Below are 16,624 nucleotides of genomic sequence, written 5' to 3'. Positions count from 1 at the left end.
CCTCCACATGGCAACCGGACAAACATGGACATGAGCGAACCTGAGACAGGAGAGACGCGTCAGTGACAGATCTCAGATGCTTCAATTCTACAGATCTCAGACACTTCAATTCTACAGATCTCAGACGCTTGGACTCTACAGATCTCAGACGCTTGGACTCTACAGATCTCAGACGCTTCGACTCTACAGATCTCAGATGCTTTGACTCTACAGATCTCAGATGCTTTGACTCTACAGATCTCAGATGCTTCAATTCTACAGATCTCAGACGCTTCAATTCTACAGATCTCAGACGCTTCGACTCTACAGATCTCAGACGCTTCGACTCTACAGATCTCAGATGCTTTGACTCTACAGATCTCAGACGCTTCGACTCTACAGATCTCAGACACTTTGACACTACAGATCTCAGACGCTTCAGACGTTCGACTCTACAGATCTCAGACTCTTCAATTCTACAGATCTCAGATGCTTCGACTCTACAGATCTCAGACGCTTCAACTCTACAGATCTCAGACGCTTCGACTCTACAGATCTCAGACACTTCAACTCTACAGATCTCAGACGCTTCGACTCTACAGATCTCAGACGCTTCGACTCTACAGATCTCAGACGCTTCGACTCTACAGATCTCAGACGCTTCGACTCTACAGATCTCAGACGCTTCGACTCTACAGATCTCAGACGCTTCGACTCTACAGATCTCAGACGCTTCGACTCTACAGATCTCAGACGCTTCGACTCTACAGATCTCAGACGCTTCGACTCTACAGATCTCAGACGCTTCGACTCTACAGATCTCAGACGCTTCGACTCTAAAGATCTCAGACGCTTCGACTCTACAGATCTCAGACGCGTTGACTCTACAGATCTCAGACGCTTCGACTCTACAGATCTCAGACGCTTCGACTCTACAGATCTCAGACGCTTCGACTCTACAGATCTCAGACGCTTCGACTCTAAAGATCTCAGACGCTTCGACTCTACAGATCTCAGACGCGTTGACTCTACAGATCTCAGACGCTTCGACTCTACAGATCTCAGACGCTTCGACTCTACAGATCTCAGACGCTTCAACTCTACAGATCTCAGACGCTTCGACTCTACAGATCTCAGACGCTTCGACTCTACAGATCTCAGACGCTTCAATTCTACAGATCTCAGACGCTTCGACTCTACAGATCTCAGACGCTTCGACTCTACAGATCTCAGACGCTTCGACTCTACAGATCTCAGATCTTCAGACGCTTCGACTCTACAGATCTCAGACGCTTCAACTCTACAGATCTCAGATCTTCAGACGCTTCGACTCTACAGATCTCAGACGCTTCAACTCTACAGATCTCAGACGCTTCAACTCTACAGATCTCAGACGCTTCGACTCTACAGATCTCAGACGCTTCGACTCTACAGATCTCAGATCTCCAGACGCTTCGAATCTACAGATCTCAGACGCTTCGACTCTCAGATCTCAGTCTGTCGAGAACAGGAGGGAAAGGCCTTACTGTCCAGTTTCTGCCGGAGTGGATTGATCCCATACAGCATGACATGAGCTTCTGTGTGAAATGTCTGCAGTTCCTCTAATGTGGCTTTTCTTCCACGGATACACTGGAAATAAAGGACAGAGAGATTCAGTAGAGCATGAGAGCGCCACCTGCTGACGGTCATTAGAAGTGCACTGCAGCTCAGGGAAAATTATCCAACATGGTCAATAACACATTAAAACATTGTTCGAGTCAAACTGTAACAATGTCATAACCAGATGTGATGCAATAAACCAGATAAAAGGCACCTTTTACAGGTTAATCAGAGTTTTTCCTGATAACATACAAAGTATGACAGTCATAAACTCAACTACTGATTATGTGCTTTATTTAATGTTAAAAGTGTCTAATGTGAGTTTGAATACCATTTTGTTCACCCTTTATAGCCGTACTGAAAGCCACAATGGATAATTCACCTCAGATCTTAAACAAGATTCAAACTGTGAACAAACAAGTGTTTTCAATGACAAAGATTGTTTCAGTCACAGAGTATGTATTTTACTGTAAAATTATGTAATATTTATTCATTTGATTATCCGTTTTTTTGCAAATGTGCTTGCATAGAGACTCTAACCCTAGCCCACACTCTCTTCTGATTGGTGTGATTTTCGATTGATATTGTCGCATGGCCTCTGGTTATGGTACAGTGTAAGAACGATAATCTGAAACTTGTGTTGATCGTTTTGTTTGATGTAGGGTTATGTTGAGACTCTGCTCATGTATGAAGCTGCTCTCCTGTTTATCAGAAACAGACTTCAATCACAGAGACAACAATATATAAAAAAATGTTTAAAGAAAAATGACGGCCATCAAAAAATACTATTTGACAAATTTTGTGACCAAAGTTGAGCACTGTCCCCGACCGATGGCGTGCAGTGTAAAACATGACTGTTGTTAGTGATGCAGGTGGAGTCATGTGACGTGTGTCATGTGACGCAGGTAGAGTCACAGGTGGAGTCATGTGACGGAGTGTGACACAGATGAGTTCATGTGACGCAGGTGGAAGGCTTGTTCGACTTGAACCGGCGCTGCACAAACCGATGGGTGAATGACATCAAAATAGCGCGAGAGCGAATAGAGAGCAGACGGCTCCTTATGCTTTTGAATTGCTCTCGCGGTACTTTGATGTCATAAACCGATCGGTCTGTGCAGCGCCGGTTCAAGTCGAACAAGCCTGGAGTTATGTGACGGAGTGTGACACAGATGAGGTCATGTGACGCAGGTGGAGTTATGTGATGGCGTGTGACGCAGATGAGGTCATGTGACGCAGGTGGAGTCATGTGACGCAGGTGGAATCATGTGACGCAGGTGAGGTCATGTGACAGAGTGTGACGCAGGTGGAATCATGTGACGCAGGTGGAGTCGTGACGCAGGTGGAGTCATGTGACGAGTGTGTCACAGTCGCACCTCACACTGGTTGCGCAGACCTGTCTCCTGCAGCCGAGACCAGATGCTCTGGATGCGTCCGGCGTGTTCGGGGTGTGTGTTGGTGTTTCCACACATGCACTGGTGCTTCTGCATAAGAGAGTCGTACACCAGGCCTGAGGAAACACACACATGCAGAAACTTTCATTCAGAAGTTCAGCGATCTGAGTTCTGTTGTAAATCGAGAGAGAGAGAGAGTCACCTGTGGTGAAGCGAAAGAGACACACCTGTGCTGAAACGTGAGAGAGAGAGAGAGAGAGAGAGAGAGAGAGAGAGAGAGAGAGAGTCACCTGTGGTGAAGCATGAGAGAGAGAGAGAGAGAGTCACCTGTGGTGAAGCGAGTGCTGGAAGGCTGGTCCTGTGTGCTGAAGAAGCTGGCAGACGCAGGAGAGGATTGAGTTCTGGAGAGTTTCTGGTGTCCTGGTAAACTCACAGATGCTCCTGACGCCTCCATCGACGCCTGGTAGTTCCTGAGCTGATGGATCCTCTGCTGCTCCAACAGGAGGGCCTGCTGCTCACACACACACACACACACACACACACACACACACACACACACAAACACGGGTATGTGCACTGACAACAACCACAAGAGGGCGACAGAAACAGCAAACACACATCTTCAGGTGTTTCTCTCACCTGTTTGAACAGCACCTCCTGCTCCTCCGGTCTCTGCTCCTCTGGGAGATCTGGAGATTCCTGTTTAATGGAGATATTCATGTGTGTTTCGGTCTGTGCGGCGTCCAGTTGCTCTCGCAGCTCTTCCTCCGTCTCTTCCGGGTGACTCTGGTGCTGCCGATCACTCGGTTTACCCAACATCTAACACACACACACACACACACACACACACACACACACACACACACACACACACACACACAAAGGCACAGGACAGATAGATAAGTGTTTCACAGAAGACTGTTGCTGCTGAAACATATGAGTTTATAAGTCGTTCAGCAGATACTTTTTATCCACAGTGACTTGCATTGCATTAAAGGTGCACATGATATCGATTCATGAATTCCTTGGGAATCAATCTCATGACCTTTGACTCTACTTTTTAACCTTTTTCCACTTTTACACCATGTTTTCTTGCATGTTTTCTTGCATGTTTTCGGGTGTTTGCCTCAGTTAAACAGGCAAGACACACACTCTTCATTCAGGATAGTGAGAAATGAAGTCTTGCCTCGACTGCTGAGAGAACGGACTTGCTTCGGTTCAATCAGGGATTAAACGAAGAGCGAGCGACACTGACCAGAACGGTTTTATTCAAAGTGACCTGCAGTGCACTGACATTTATCATTATGTGTGTTTCCTGGGACTTGAACCCATGATCTCGGCATTGCTAGCGCCATTATCTACTTATTTAATTAATGGGCAAGCAGCTGTAAAGCGTGGGATGCAGTGGTGTAAAGCGTGGGGTGCAGTGGAGTAAAGCGTGGGATGCAGTGGTGTAAAGCGTGAGATGCAGTGGTGTAAAGCGTGGGGTGCAGTGGAGTAAAGCGTGGGATGCAGTGGTGTAAAACGAGGGGTGCAGTGGAGTAAAGCATGGGATGCAGTGGTGTAAAGCGTGGGGTGCAGTGGAGTAAAGCGTGGGGTGCAGTGGCGTAAAGCGTGGGGTGCAGTGGAGTAAAGCATGGGATGCAGTGGTGTAAAGCGTGGGATGCAGTGGTGTAAAACGAGGGGTGCAGTGGAGTAAAGCATGGGATGCAGTGGTGTAAAGCGTGGGATGCAGTGGAGTAAAGCATGGGATGCAGTGGTGTAAAGCGTGGGGTGCAGTGGTGTAAAGCGTGGGATGCAGAGGTGTAAAACGAGGGGTGCAGTGGAGTAAAGCGTGGGATGCAGTGGAGTAAAGCGTGGGGTGCAGTGGAGTAAAGCGTGGGATGCAGTGGTGTAAAGCGTGGGATGCAGTGGTGTAAAGCGTGGGATGCAGAAGTGTAAAACGAGGGGTGCAGTGGAGTAAAGCGTGGGGTGCAGTGGAGTAAAGCGTGGGATGCAGTGGTGTAAAGCGTGGGATGCAGTGGAGTAAAGCGTGGGGTGCAGTGGTGTAAAGCGTGGGGTGCAGTGGTGTAAAGCGTGGGGTGCAGTGGAGTAAAGCGTGGGGTGCAGTGGAGTAAAGCGTGGGGTGCAGTGGCGTAAAGCGTGGGGTGCAGTGGAGTAAAGCGTGGGATGCAGTGGTGTAAAGCGTGGGATGCAGTGGTGTAAAGCGTGGGGTGCAGTGGAGTAAAGCGTGGGGTGCAGTGGAGTAAAGCGTGGGATGCAGTGGAGTAAAGCGTGAGATGCAGTGGAGTAAAGCGTGGGATGCAGTGGTGTAAAGCGTGGGGTGCAGTGGTGTAAAGCGTGGGGTGCAGTGGAGTAAAGCGTGGGATGCAGTGGAGTAAAGCGTGGGATGCAGTGGTGTAAAGCGTGGGATGCAGTGGAGTAAAGCGTGAGATGCAGTGGAGTAAAGCGTGGGATGCAGTGGTGTAAAGCGTGGGATGCAGTGGAGTAAAGCGTGGGGTGCAGTGGAGTAAAGCGTGGGATGCAGTGGAGTAAAGCGTGGGATGCAGTGGAGTAAAGCGTGGGGTGCAGTGGAGTAAAGCGTGAGATGCAGTGGAGTAAAGCGTGGGATGCAGTGGTGTAAAGCGTGGGGTGCAGTGGAGTAAAGCGTGGGATGCAGTGGTGTAAAACGAGGGGTGCAGTGGTGTAAAGCGTGAGGTGCAGTGGTGTAAAACGAGGGGTGCAGTGGTGTAAAGCGAGGGATGCAGTGGTGTAAAGCGAGGGGTGCAGTGGTGTAAAGCGAGGGGTGCAGTGGAGTAAAGCGTGGGATGCAGTGGTGTAAAGCGTGGGATGCAGTGGAGTAAAGCGTGGGGTGCAGTGGAGTAAAGCGTGGGGTGCAGTAGAGTAAAGCGAGGGGTGCAGTGGTGTAAAGCGTGGGATGCAGTGGTGTAAAGCGTGGGATGCAGTGGAGTAAAGCGTGGAGTAAAGCATGGGGTGCAGTGGAGTAAAGTGTGGGATGCAGTGGCGTAAAGCGTGGAGTAAAGCATGGGGTGCAGTCGAGTAAAGCATGGGGTGCAGTGGCGTAAAGCGTGGAGTAAAGCATGGGGTGCAGTGGAGTAAAGTGTGGGATGCAGTGGTGTAAAGCGTGGGGTGCAGTGGAGTAAAGTGTGAGATGCAGTGGTGTAAAGCGTGGGGTGCAGTGGAGTAAAGCGTGGGATGCAGTGGTGTAAAGCGTGGGATGCAGTGGAGTAAAGCGTGGGGTGCAGTGGTGTAAAGCGTGGGATGCAGTGGTGTAAAGCGTGGGATGCAGTGGAGTAAAGCGTGGGATGCAGTGGTGTAAAGCGTGGGATGCAGTGGTGTAAAGCGTGGGATGCAGTGGAGTAAAGCGTGGGATGCAGTGGTGTAAAGCGTGGGATGCAGTGGAGTAAAGCGTGGGATGCAGTGGAGTAAAGCGTGGGGTGCAGTGGTGTAAAGCGTGAGATGCAGTGGTGTAAAGCGTGGGATGCAGTGGTGTAAAGCGTGGGATGCAGTGGTGTAAAGAGTGGGATGCAGTGGTGTAAAGCGTGGGATGCAGTGGTGTAAAGCGTGGAGTAAAGCGTGGGATGCAGTGGTGTAAAGCATGGGATGCAGTGGTGTAAAGCGTGGGATGCAGTGGTGTAAAGCGAGGGATGCAGTGGTGTTAAAGCGTGGGATGCAGTGGTGTTAAAGCGTGGGATGCAGTGGTGTTAAAGCGTGGGATGCAGTGGTGTAAAGCGAGGGATGCAGTGGTGTAAAGCGTGGGATGCAGTGGAGTAAAACGAGGGGTGCAGTGGTGTAAAGCGTGGGGTGCAGTGGTGTTAAAGCGTGGGATGCAGTGGTGTAAAGCGTGGGATGCAGTGGTGTTAAAGCGTGGGATGCAGTGGAGTAAAGCGTGGGATGCAGTGGTGTAAAGCGTGGGATGCAGTGGTGTAAAGCGAGGGATGCAGTGGAGTAAAGCGTGGGATGCAGTGGTGTAAAGCGAGGGATGCAGTGGAGTAAAGCGTGGGATGCAGTGGTGTAAAGCGTGGGATGCAGTGGTGTAAAGCGTGGGATGCAGTGGTGTTAAAGCGTGGGATGCAGTGGAGTAAAGCGTGGGATGCAGTGGAGTAAAGCGTGGGATGCAGTGGTGTAAAGCGAGGGATGCAGTGGAGTAAAGCGTGGGATGCAGTGGTGTAAAGCGTGGGATGCAGTGGTGTAAAGCGTGGGATGCAGTGGTGTTAAAGCGTGGGATGCAGTGGTGTAAAGCGTGGGATGCAGTGGTGTTAAAGCGTGGGATGCAGTGGAGTAAAGCGTGGGATGCAGTGGTGTAAAGCGAGGGATGCAGTGGAGTAAAGCGAGGGATGCAGTGGTGTAAAGCGTGGGATGCAGTGGTGTTAAAGCGTGGGATGCAGTGGAGTAAAGCGTGGGATGCAGTGGTGTAAAGCGAGGGATGCAGTGGTGTAAAGCGTGGGATGCAGTGGAGTAAAGCTTTGGATGCGATAGATTCCCATCAACTTAGTAAATTACTACTGAAACAATTACAGCCATTAAATCTGTGATGTAGGAAGAGGGTGAAGAGTCTCTGACCTTGTTGATGTGCATCTGCTGGAAGTGCTGCTTGTGTTTCTCCAGGAACTGCTGGTGCTGCTGCTGGACGACGAGCTGCTGGAGAGCCTGACCGCTCTGAGGAAGAGGAGGCTGACCGCTCTGAGGAAGAGGAGCCGACTGCGTGCGGCCCAGAGGACGGTGCTGCCTCAGCTTCTGGAGAGGAGAAGAGGACATACCTGTGCAGACAAGCACACACACTCCTCGTGAACACACGCGCACACACTCACGACGGTGACGCGGACATACAGTTGCAATCGAAATCATTCAACCCCCATTTCAAATCAGGTTTATTGGCAAAATTTACAGACTTCCAGCTGTTTGCAATGATCATACTAAAGTAATTGAAATAGCTCAACACTACAAATGTTTCAAATGGTTTCCCCAAATTTAACTGAAAATGCAACTTTTAATAACTTCTACAGTTTCAAAATTATTCAACCCCCTGAATAGAATCCCTCACAACAGAACAAATCTGCAAAAAAGGTGTTATCTCAAGCACACCTGATGCAACTTATCAAGGGCTTCATTAGTTGCACCAAGTTTGCTTGAGCTAGAACAGACGAAATATCTGAACTGGCTAGGATTGTTGAGTGTCACGTTTGACTGCAAGTCAAAATAATGGTCCAAAAAGTTAAGAGAAGATATCATCACCCTTCACAAACAAGGAACAGAATACAAAAAGATAGCGAAGGCACTAAATGTTCCTAGAGACACCGTTGGAAGTATAGTTTGCGTTGCGAGTTCAAAGTTAAAGGAACAGTGGTTACTCTACCTGGACGGGGCAGAAAAAGGAAGATATCAATGACTGTAACCAGTTTTCTGAGAAGGCAGGTTCAGAAAAACCCTTGAGTGACTGCAAAAGACCTACAACAAGACCTGATGGCAACAGGCACTGAGGTTTCAGCACAGTAAGGCTTGTACTAAACACATGCCAGAACTCCAAGACTACACCACTACTACCACTACTGTTGGCTCCAATTTGCACAAAATCATATAAATAAGCCACAGAAGTTTTGGGATTCTGTTCTGTGGAGCGATGAAACAAAATTGAAACTTTTTGGCATTATGAATCAGAAGTGTGTCTGGAGAAAGAAGAATGAAGCATATGCTGTAAAGAACACTGTCTACAGTTCAGCATGGTGGATCTGTGATGCTCTGCCACTGATTTATATCCTTTGGCACTGGAAACCTGCAGCGTGTGGAAGACAAGATGGATTCACTGAAGTATCAGGAAATCCTAGCAGAAAACGTCATGCCGTCAGTGAGGAAGCTGGAGCTTGGACCTTCCAACAGTAAAATTATCCCAAGCATACCTCAAATTCCAGCAAGGCTTGGTTTCAGAAGAAGTCCTGGATGATTCTACAGTGGCCATGACATTCACATAACTTAAACCCCATGGAAAATCTCTGGTGGGATTTGAAGAAGGGTGTTGGAGCACGCAAACCCAAAAATATTACTGAACTGGAGGCCATTGCTCATGAGGAACAGGCTCAGATCCCTCAGAAACGCTTCCAGAAGCTGGTGTCTGGTTATACATCTCGTTTGCAGAAGGTCAGAACAGCAAAAAGCTGATCTACCAAGTACTAAAGATGCTTGCCATGAAGGGGTTGAATAATTTTGAGACTGTGGAAGTCATTAAAAGTTGCATTTTCAGTTGAAACATTTCCGCGTGAAACCGCGTGAAACATTTGTTATGTTGAGCTATTTCAATTACTTTTGGTTGATTTGTTCATTGCAAACAGCTGAAAGTCTGTAAATTTTGCCAATTAACCTGATTTGCAATGGGGGTTGAATAATTTTGATTGCAACTGTACCTGCGCAGAACACACTCCTCGTGAACATGCACACTCACGAAGGCGACACTGACATACCTGCACAGAATACACTCCTCGTGAATACACGCACACACACTCTTCGTGAACGCGCACACACTCACATCAGCTGGACTATCGCTTCAAACCGCAAGTATGCTAAACCACTTGACATTGAAACACTCTGTAAAATCTGTTAATTCATTGAGGATTCTGCGCAGACGTCACAGCTCTTCATGCGTGTCGGAGCTGGCAGCTCTGAGAGGCTCATTGTTCAGTTCCTGCTCCCATTCATGGGTTATTAGAGGCGTGTTCTTCTGGGCACGCGGCGCTGGCATGAGGACAGACCCGTCGCTGGCACACCGTGTTCCTCTCTGACCTCCTGCTGTGAGCCGGAGCACTGATCTAATTAACCGGAGGGACCCTTGACTCGGACATGGTTACGGCCTGTTCACACACACCTCTCGGCTTACGTAACGCTCTCGCAGAGGCCTGGGAAACACTCCGCCATCAGAGCCACAGATATGGTTCATAACGGACTGCATCAGCTTTACTAACCCAAATCTCAAACTCAAAGAGCTCTACTCACTTGCAGCTAAAGGACTCGGTGGGGCCGATTGCTCCAGGAGGACCATGTGCTGCAGCAGTGCATTGTGGGAGTTTGCAGTGTCTGAATTGCCCAGGAATGAGGGAAGGTGAGAGGCGCCCAGGAACGGAGAGCTTATGGGTAATCCAGTCACGGACAAGCGTTCACTGTCTGGCTGGGTAGACGTCACCTTTTTGAAGAAATGACAAAATAAAACTCAATCTTTTCCTAAGCATCACATAATGAAGCAAAAGGAAGACGAGCGCCGAACAGAACAGCCCAGATCTCAAACACACACACGTCTCAGATCGATTGTGACCGTTTCTCACACAAATCAGATCAGAACCGCATTGGGAATATTCCTTTACTAATGTTCGAACTTCAGTTTAAGACTCTAATTAGTATGTTCATGTTCCAGTAAAAATATCTAACCATCTTTTAAAAACAAATCCACTTGAGAAGCAAAACGGACGACTTCAGAGCATCTATCCTGAATTAAGTGCATTTTTCTAAACCACTGTAATGAAACTTTTCTAAAAGCACAAACATGGTAAGATTTATGCTTAGAGCAAGAGAAAACTTTTTGCTAATTCTTTCTAGAAATATTCTGTGAAAATTCTGTTTTTATGTCAAGTAAATGTATCTCATAAGGATGTTAGTAAGGAAGCAGATCACTAGTAGAAAACAAGTCAAAATGAATGGATAATAGAGGATTTTTTGAATACTCACGTTGTTGGCGCTGGCAGGCAGACCCAGGGTGATGTTGGGTAACGAGGGAGACGTGTAGAGCGACAGCTGACTGATCGAATCACGAGCAGCCGGCCTGAGAGACGACTGGAGAACATCACATTCATGCATTTATTCCAAAGTGACTTATAGAGGAACTCAAGCACTGTCATAGAGCCAGCAGTATCATCGAGCACAACACCAGCTTTATCAGGAGGACAGACTAGGAAACAAGCTAGAGTGTGAAATGTAGAGAAAAGAGGATTTTTAGTGTGTAATAACCATGAGTGTCTGTGTTCTCAGTGTTTTTAGTCTGATCCTGAGGAGCACAGCACTTTTGTGACATTTTATATGTCTCCCTCATTTAACTCTTCGGATATAGATGATCAGCATTCAGAGAGATTTTTGTGATCTGACACACACACACACACACACACACACACACACACACACACACACACACACACACACACACACACACACACACACACACACACACACACACACACACACACACACACACACACACACACACACACACACCACCTCGGTCGCGCTGGTGCCGTTCTCGCTCAGGTTAGTGTGTGAGCTGTTGTTTGGGGAACTGGGTCCTGAAGCAGGAGCGCTGCTACATGCCGAATCTACAGACCCAGAGAAGAAGAGAGAGAGTTAGTGTGTGTGTGTGTGTGTGTGTGTGTGTGATCATGAGCTCATCTCACACTTCACCTGTGGTCTCCAGAGAGCGCTTCTTCAGCGAGCCGACGGGACTGTCTCTGCGTCGCAGTAACGGACTACTCCTGCGCTCACACACTTTCTGCTTCAGACGAGAGCGCAGCTTCAGGTTCGGCTCCGACGCTAAAGACAACACAACTGCTTACACACACACCTCGCTGCACACAACACAACTGCTTACACACACACACCTCGCTGCACACAACACAACTGCTTACACACACACACCTCGCTGCACACAACACAACTGCTTACACACACACCTCGCTGCACACAACACAACTGCTTACACACACACCTCGCTGCACACAACACAACTGCTTACACACACACACCTCGCTGCACACAACACAACTGCTTACACACACACCTCGCTGCACACAACACAACTGCTTACACACACACCTCGCTGCACACAACACAACTGCTTACACACACACACCTCGCTGCACACAACACAACTGCTTACACACACACCTCGCTGCACACAACACAACTGCTTATACACACACACCTATCTGCACACAACACAACTGCTTACACACACACCTCGCTGCACACAACACAACTGCTTACACACACACACCTATCTGCACACAACACAACTGCTTACACACACACCTCGCTGCACACAACACAACTGCTTACACACACACCTCGCTGCACACAACACAACTGCTTACACACACACACCTCGCTGCACACAACACAACTGCTTACACACACACACACCTCGCTGCACACAACACAACTGCTTACACACACACACCTCGCTGCACACAACACAACTGCTTACACACACACACACCTATCTGCACACAACACAACTGCTTACACACACACACACACACCTATCTGCACATAACACAACTGCTTACACACACACACCTATCTGCACACAACACAACTGCTTACACACACACACACACACACACCTATCTGCACATAACACAACTGCTTACACACACACACCTATCTGCACATAACACAACTGCTTACACACACACACCTCGCTGCACACAACACAACTGCTTACACACACACCTCGCTGCACACAACACAACTGCTTACACACACACCTATCTGCACACAACACAACTGCTTACACACACACCTCGCTGCACACAACACAACTGCTTACACACACACCTCGCTGCACACAACACAACTGCTTACACACACACACCTCGCTGCACACAACACAACTGCTTACACACACACCTCGCTGCACACAACACAACTGCTTACACACACACCTCGCTGCACACAACACAACTGCTTACACACACACACCTCGCTGCACACAACACAACTGCTTACACACACACCTCGCTGCACACAACACAACTGCTTACACACACACCTCGCTGCACACAACACAACTGCTTACACACACACACCTCGCTGCACACAACACAACTGCTTACACACACACCTCGCTGCACACAACACAACTGCTTATACACACACACCTATCTGCACACAACACAACTGCTTACACACACACCTCGCTGCACACAACACAACTGCTTACACACACACACCTATCTGCACACAACACAACTGCTTACACACACACCTCGCTGCACACAACACAACTGCTTACACACACACCTCGCTGCACACAACACAACTGCTTACACACACACACCTCGCTGCACACAACACAACTGCTTACACACACACACCTCGCTGCACACAACACAACTGCTTACACACACACACACCTCGCTACACACACACCTCGCTGCACACAACACAACTGCTTACACACACACACCTCGCTGCACACAACACAACTGCTTACACACACACACACCTATCTGCACACAACACAACTGCTTACACACACACACACACACCTATCTGCACATAACACAACTGCTTACACACACACACCTATCTGCACACAACACAACTGCTTACACACACACACACACACACACCTATCTGCACATAACACAACTGCTTACACACACACACCTATCTGCACATAACACAACTGCTTACACACACACACCTATCTGCACACAACACAACTGCTTGCACACACACCTCGCTGCACACAACACAACTGCTTACACACACACCTCGCTGCACACAACACAACTGCTTACACACACACACACACCTATCTGCACACAACACAACTGCTTACACACACACACACACCTATCTGCACATAACACAACTGCTTACACACACACACCTATCTGCACACAACACAACTGCTTGCACACACACACCTATCTGCACACAACACAACTGCTTGCACACACACCTCGCTGCACACAACACAACTGCTTACACACACACCTCGCTGCACACAACACAACTGCTTACACACACGCACACACCTCGCTGCACACAACACAACTGCTTACACACACACACCTCACTGAACACAACACAACTGCTTATACACACACCTATCTGCACACAACACAACTGCTTACACACACACACACCTATCTGCACACAACACAACTGCTTACACACACACCTCGCTGCACACAACACAACTGCTTACACACACACACACACACACCTCGCTGCACACAACACAACTGCTTACACACACACCTATCTGCACACAACACAACTGCTTACACACACACACACACCTATCTGCACATAACACAACTGCTTACACACACACACCTCGCTGCACACAACACAACTGCTTACACACACACACACACCTCGCTGCACACAACACAACTGCTTACACACACACCTATCTGCACACAACACAACTGCTTACACACACACCTATCTGCACACAACACAACTGCTTACACACACACACACACCCCGCTGCACACAACACAATTGCTTACACACACACCTCGCTGCACACAACACAACTGCTTACACACACACCTCGCTGCACACAACACAACTGCTTACACACACACACACCTCGCTGCACACAACACAACTGCTTACACACACACACACCTCGCTGCACACAACACAATTGCTTACACACACACCTCGCTGCACACAACACAACTGCTTACACACACACCTCGCTGCACACAACACAACTGCTTACACACACACACCTCACTGCACACAACACAACTGCTTACACACAACACACACCTCGCTGCACACAACACAACTGCTTACACACACACCTCGCTGCACACAACACAACGCTGCACACAACACAACTGCTTACACACACACACCTCACTGCACACAACACAACTGCTTACACACAACACAACTGCTTACACACACACACACACCTCGCTTTAGCTGAACACACTACATGTTTCATTCTAAACCAGGATCTGTCAGCCACTCAGACTGGACTAGGGACTAGGACAAGCTAGTAATACTAGAGAGAGAAACTGTAAGAGCATCACAGAACAAACATCTGAAATAAGGAAATAACAGCACATTCAACATCACACATCAAGAGGGAAATGATTTCAGTAAACACATTTTTTTTTTGTTTTGTTTGTTTTTACATTTTTACATCAGAGGTGATGTTTCCTCTAAAGGTTTCGGATCCGTTCATGTCAAGAGTCACTCAAGACAAGATTCTCACTCAAACAGCCCTTACTTCTGTCTCACACAATAACATGAGGTGATAAACCTGTGATCTCTGAGCCCAGGCGTCTCCTGCATCCGCTTCACACACTGAGGAATGAGTGTGTTACTGCATGAAGTACCTGTTTTGCGCAGTGGAAAGTCTTTGGAGTCGTAGACGCTCATGGCAGGATGACTGAAGGAACTGGAGGTTTGAGGAGGAGAGCTCTGATCTAAAGAACTGTGCTGAGTTTTCCTGAACACACACACACACACACACACAGACAGAGGAAACATGAACATGATGAACTGATACAGGTCACAGTTTCTTCAGCTAGTAAAGATCAGCAGCCTGAATCACTGTGAATATACACAGTGAGTGAACAGGATCCGGACAGGTTCGCTGACGCCGGCATCACAGGACTAACCTCTGCTGGTGAAAGTGTGTGTGGATCTGATCTAGTTATCAGCGCTCGTCTGTCAGGCCTGGCTAACGCTTTGCCTCTGATTGATGTGTTTTGATCTGTTTGAGCCTGAATAACTAACAGCGTGAGCATCAATAACTACACCAGACGCTCTCCGATCAGAAGTTGTGTGTGTGTGTGTGTGTCTCAGCCATACCAGTAGTGTGTGTTGCTGGAGATGCAGTGGTTGAGACTCCGCTGAGCAAGCGCTTTCTTTTTATTCAGAACAAACTCCTGCAGACGCATCTTCACCTCAGTGCTGGCCACCGCACCTGTCCACAGCAAACACAGGTTACGAAAGCCTGATCAGTGTTCGCTTCAGTGTAAGTGATGTCTGTTACTGGCTTGTGTTAATCAGAGGTCCTCCAGTGTGAACGGAGCGTGTGCGGGGTGAACTCACTCTCCTGCCCGCGCTCCTTGTTCTTCAGGAGCTGCAGCTTCTGCTCGCGCTGATGCTTCTCCAGCTCCTGCTCCAGCCGGTGGTGCTCCATCTTCCTCTGGTGCTCCAGCAGCTCCTGCTGATGCTTCAGGGCCAGAAGATCCTGCTGATGCTGAGGACACACACACACAGGACAACGTCTGGCAGGAGTCCGGATCAAAGCCAGCAAACAGTGAATCATCTCCAGCATTACTCCAGACTAACCCTGTGGTACTGACTCAATGACTGTGCTAGAGTCACACACAATGGTTGGCTACAGTGATCAACGCACGTTAGGGTTTGAAAGTGTTTTAAAAAACGGGAGCAGGAGCGTTTGAAAGCACAATCGGACCGGTCCTGCTCTCTAACGCTCCCGTGTGTGTCTGTGTAAGCGCTCGCTGAAGAGCGTCACTGATGTATATTTTATGTTTTTGAAGCACTGATCATTGTAGCCAATCACAGACATATCCGATGAGCGCGTGAGCACAACGGCCAATCAGAGGCGTTTATGATCCCGCTCAACAGCGCTCAAAGCGGCACAATAACATTTCAGTACCAACTTGGTACCAAAGTCGGTACTTTTTGATAACTCTACAGCAGATTCTAATTATATTAAAACATCAGACTTTACATAAATTAAGATCTGTCACAAGCTGATAATCATAATAATACCCGCTTCCCAACTTATCGAGTCAGCAGAATCTGTGCGTCTACAGCGTTCAGCACAAGATTAAGTTCATTTAACTGGACATTGGCCACATTTCCTTTTCTTCAAGGGTGTTTTGTGGACA

At 48.2% G+C, this 16,624-nt stretch overlaps 1 protein-coding gene across 1 annotated transcript in view; it reads right to left on the bottom strand.

Annotated features, from left to right (window-relative positions):
• The window catches only part of LOC307165463 (histone deacetylase 4-like), a 60,298-nt gene that overhangs the window by 14,711 nt on the left and 28,963 nt on the right, over positions 1-16,624 (bottom strand). Inside the window, exons 5-17 of the mRNA XM_079883081.1 lie at positions 15,816-15,966; positions 15,573-15,687; positions 15,095-15,207; positions 11,403-11,531; positions 11,223-11,317; positions 10,680-10,784; positions 9,954-10,140; positions 7,533-7,729; positions 3,609-3,788; positions 3,297-3,480; positions 2,952-3,085; positions 1,506-1,608; positions 1-40 (exon numbers count right to left, since the gene is read on the bottom strand). The exon at positions 1-40 is cut by the window's left edge and continues 7 nt beyond it. Of these exons, the coding sequence (XP_079739207.1) occupies positions 1-40; positions 1,506-1,608; positions 2,952-3,085; positions 3,297-3,480; positions 3,609-3,788; positions 7,533-7,729; positions 9,954-10,140; positions 10,680-10,784; positions 11,223-11,317; positions 11,403-11,531; positions 15,095-15,207; positions 15,573-15,687; positions 15,816-15,966 (1,733 nt within the window). The remainder of the gene's footprint in view (positions 41-1,505; positions 1,609-2,951; positions 3,086-3,296; positions 3,481-3,608; positions 3,789-7,532; positions 7,730-9,953; positions 10,141-10,679; positions 10,785-11,222; positions 11,318-11,402; positions 11,532-15,094; positions 15,208-15,572; positions 15,688-15,815; positions 15,967-16,624) is intronic.

Source organism: Squalius cephalus (assembly GCF_949319135.1).
Source record: "Squalius cephalus genome assembly, chromosome: 10".
NCBI lineage: Eukaryota > Metazoa > Chordata > Actinopteri > Cypriniformes > Leuciscidae > Squalius > Squalius cephalus.
This window is presented reverse-complemented; position numbering and strand designations above follow the sequence as displayed.